This window comes from Cynoglossus semilaevis, chromosome 14, assembly GCF_000523025.1.
Source record: "Cynoglossus semilaevis isolate Cse_v1.0 chromosome 14, Cse_v1.0, whole genome shotgun sequence".
Lineage (NCBI taxonomy): Eukaryota > Metazoa > Chordata > Actinopteri > Pleuronectiformes > Cynoglossidae > Cynoglossus > Cynoglossus semilaevis.
In genome coordinates this window covers 6486172-6489204 of record NC_024320.1, presented here as the reverse complement: position 1 = coordinate 6489204, position 3033 = coordinate 6486172, and the positions used below count along the sequence as shown (strand labels likewise).

At 45.2% G+C, this 3033-nt stretch overlaps 1 protein-coding gene across 3 annotated transcripts in view; it reads right to left on the bottom strand.

Moving 5' to 3' along the window:
- Nucleotides 1–644: 644 nt before the first annotated feature.
- pou3f3b (POU class 3 homeobox 3b) overlaps nt 645–3033 on the bottom strand; it is a 3506-nt gene continuing 1117 nt past the window's right edge. The window contains exons 2-3 of one of the 3 annotated variants that reach the window (XM_008324778.3): nt 2063–3016; nt 645–1751 (exon numbers count right to left, since the gene is read on the bottom strand). In XM_008324778.3, coding sequence (XP_008323000.1) covers nt 1653–1751; nt 2063–3016 — 1053 coding nt within the window. In that variant the 3' untranslated portion in view covers nt 645–1652. Of the gene's footprint in view, nt 3017–3033 lie in introns of all 3 variants that reach the window. The other 2 variants (XM_017038291.2, XM_025062740.1) reach the window with 2 other exon arrangements.

The window sequence follows — 3033 nt, the reverse complement described above, 5'->3', positions numbered from 1 at the left end:
AGCCATGCGTCGTGGGCTACGTTACTGAACCCTCACGATATGGACGCGTCCCTTTGCTTTAAGACGTCCCTGCAGCCTTAAATCCCCACACATCAACCTACATTATACCAAACACACGCACACACACACACACAGACGCACACACAGACGATGCCCTGTCTGCAGCATGTTGTCGACGCTGCCTCAGCTCCGAGGCCTGAGGAGGCAGCACGTGTAAACAAACAGAGAGAACTGTGGAGGTCTGCAACTGTCCGACACGCTCCATTTAAATACTAATATACATTTATGGCTTCATCATTACAAACGAGGGGACACATTCTTCTTTGCTGAGTTGGTAACTTCGGTCCTCGAGGGGTTTTTTTTCAACTCTTGTTATTGTTTTACTTGTATTTTCGACGTCTTTCAAATGTTGTTGTTTTTTATTTTATTTCCCTGCATTTCGTACTGCAATATACATTTTAAAATATTTTACAACAATTTAATTTGCGTAATAAATCTCGCTATTCTTGGATTTTCTTTGTTACGCCTATTTACACGAGAACGTGACGTATCTACCGATCAGTAATTGTTTAGGCAATATAAACTAAATTTACTTCTGCAAATGAAAATCGTAACACACGTTGAATGTATTTCATTCTAACAAATTTATTGTCTCAATTAGCTCGTGGGAAAACACTACTGAAATTAAATTACAATCAAAATCATCACATCAAAATATAGCTTTATTACCTAACAACGGTCACTGTCAGCTCAGGGTGATTTGTGCTTCTTTAGAAACTATAATACAAAATTAAACCCCAAAGGGCAATAACAAAACACGTAGAAGAGAAAAAAATAAAACAGGAGAAGGGAAAGCATCTTACACTATTCCTTAGGCGGAAATAAATAACCGTTTGGAATAATTCATACCTATGTCCAACAGCATATCAAAACAAGTAATTCTGATAAAAGATATAAAGTAATCTACCCAGACCAGCATTTGATCTCGTGTAGGATATTGCGGATATTACTGATTTCATTATTAAAAACCTACCAAAGAATACTGCTTAGAAAGGGCAGCATTAATAGTGTATCCACAGCACCCACTCAATCACACTTGGCAACAAACATTTTTTTGAAATAAGTGCAGCTGATTTTTTTTCTTCATTTTTTAAAAAAAGTCTTTCGTTCTATTTGTTAGGAGAAAACACTCACCCCTCAGAAGTCCTTTAAATAATAATAATAATAATAATAATAATAATAATAATAATAATAATAATAATAAACAAAGGACAACGAAAAATAGAAAGTCATCTTTGAGATCACAGTCCTGGTCCTGGTGGTGTTCTGTTATGAGGGCCTCGAATCTCTAATTATCCATGTTTTGGGGGAAAAAAACAAACACAATGCAATCCATCTCGAGGGGGAAAAAAATGCAAATAGTTGTAAAATGATGACGGAATCTCCGAGGATGTCACTCTCCATTTAGGTGCAGTTATTTTGGTTCAGTTATTGTGGGGCATGAAGGCGAAAGAAGGTCAATTCAGTCCTAGGATGACTTCTCCCTTTTTCTTCAAGTCACACAGGGTCATATTTGGGGGAAATAATTTCGCAAAGGGAAATAGGGAAAATAGGGATAGTAAAAACTAAACCGGGGTTCGGCTCCGTGTGTTTCAATGCGCCAAAATTACCTGGTGGAATGAACTTGTTGTTGTCACCCTCTGGTCGCTCGGTTCACTTGCATCTTTTAAGTAATCTACTAAAAAATGACCCTGAAAGAAAAAAGCAGAAGGAACCTTTTAGGTTAAGACATTTCAGGGCCTGGTAAACGGTGCGTTTTCTGTGGGGGGTTGTGGGAGAAAAGGGAGAAATGTTGCTGTTTTTTTTATTGTCTCTTTGTGGTGAAAAATAGATTTCAAATGTTGCCGTTTTATTCACATTCCCTCACAGTATAAAATGTCTGAAGATAGTCTGTGTGCTTTTAATCAGTCTAATTTCATACAAAATATTCTGATGTGCTGTTCTACGTCTCACTGAACATTCTTTTGCAGTCCATGGAGGGGGGTGGTGTTTCTGCACTCACATTGCCGACCTGAGAGTATACATCCTCCGGCGTCTGTGCCACTCCTGGGGGCGTCATCCGTTTCTCCTTCTGCCTCCTATTGCAAAACCACACTCTAACCACCTCCTTCTCCAGCTGCAAGTTGTCCGCCAGACTGCTGATCTCCTGGGCCGACGGCTTGGGGCACTTAAGGAAGTGGCTCTCCAGAGCCCCCTTCACGCTCACCTCTATGGACGTGCGCTTCTTTCGCTTCCTCCCTTGCGCGGCGATCTTGTCGATACTGGTGGGGCTGCCGGTGGACGAGTCAGCCTCCTCCAGCCACTTGTTCAACAAAGGCTTGAGCTTGCACATGTTTTTGAAGCTGAGCTGCAGAGCCTCGAATCTGCAGATGGTCGTCTGGGAGAAAACGTTCCCATATAGGGTGCCCAAAGCCAAGCCGACGTCCGCCTGCGTGAAGCCCAGTTTGATCCGGCGCTGCTTGAACTGCTTTGCAAACTGTTCCAGGTCGTCCGAGGTCGGCGTGTCGTCGTCCGAGTGCGGGTCGTGACTGTTGACGCCGTGCTGCTGGTGATGCGGATGCTGGTGGTGATGGTGGTGATGATGGTTGCCGTGGTCCAGATCCGGGGTGTCCCCCCTCACCAAGCCCGGGTGCACGAGGCTGTGGCTCTCGGGGCTCAGCATCCCGTTCACAGTGAAGCCTCCGGGCTGAGAATAAATGAGGGGCTGCTGCTGCTGCTGCTGCTGCCCCCCGGATATGGAGTTAATGTGTGGGGCACTCGCACTCCCCCAAGCACTGGCGTGAGTCTGGTGGGAAGCTAAGTGCGGGAGTCTGTGATGCAGCGCGGTGCCCGTGTGGAGATCGTCTCTGCTGGAGTTTTTCACATCCTGCTGCTGCGGGCTGCCAGTCATACCGACGGGACTCGACGACCAGGGAGATCCGGCTTCGGCTGCAGCGACTGCGGCCGCGGCTGCCGGCTCCGGCCGGGGCGGCG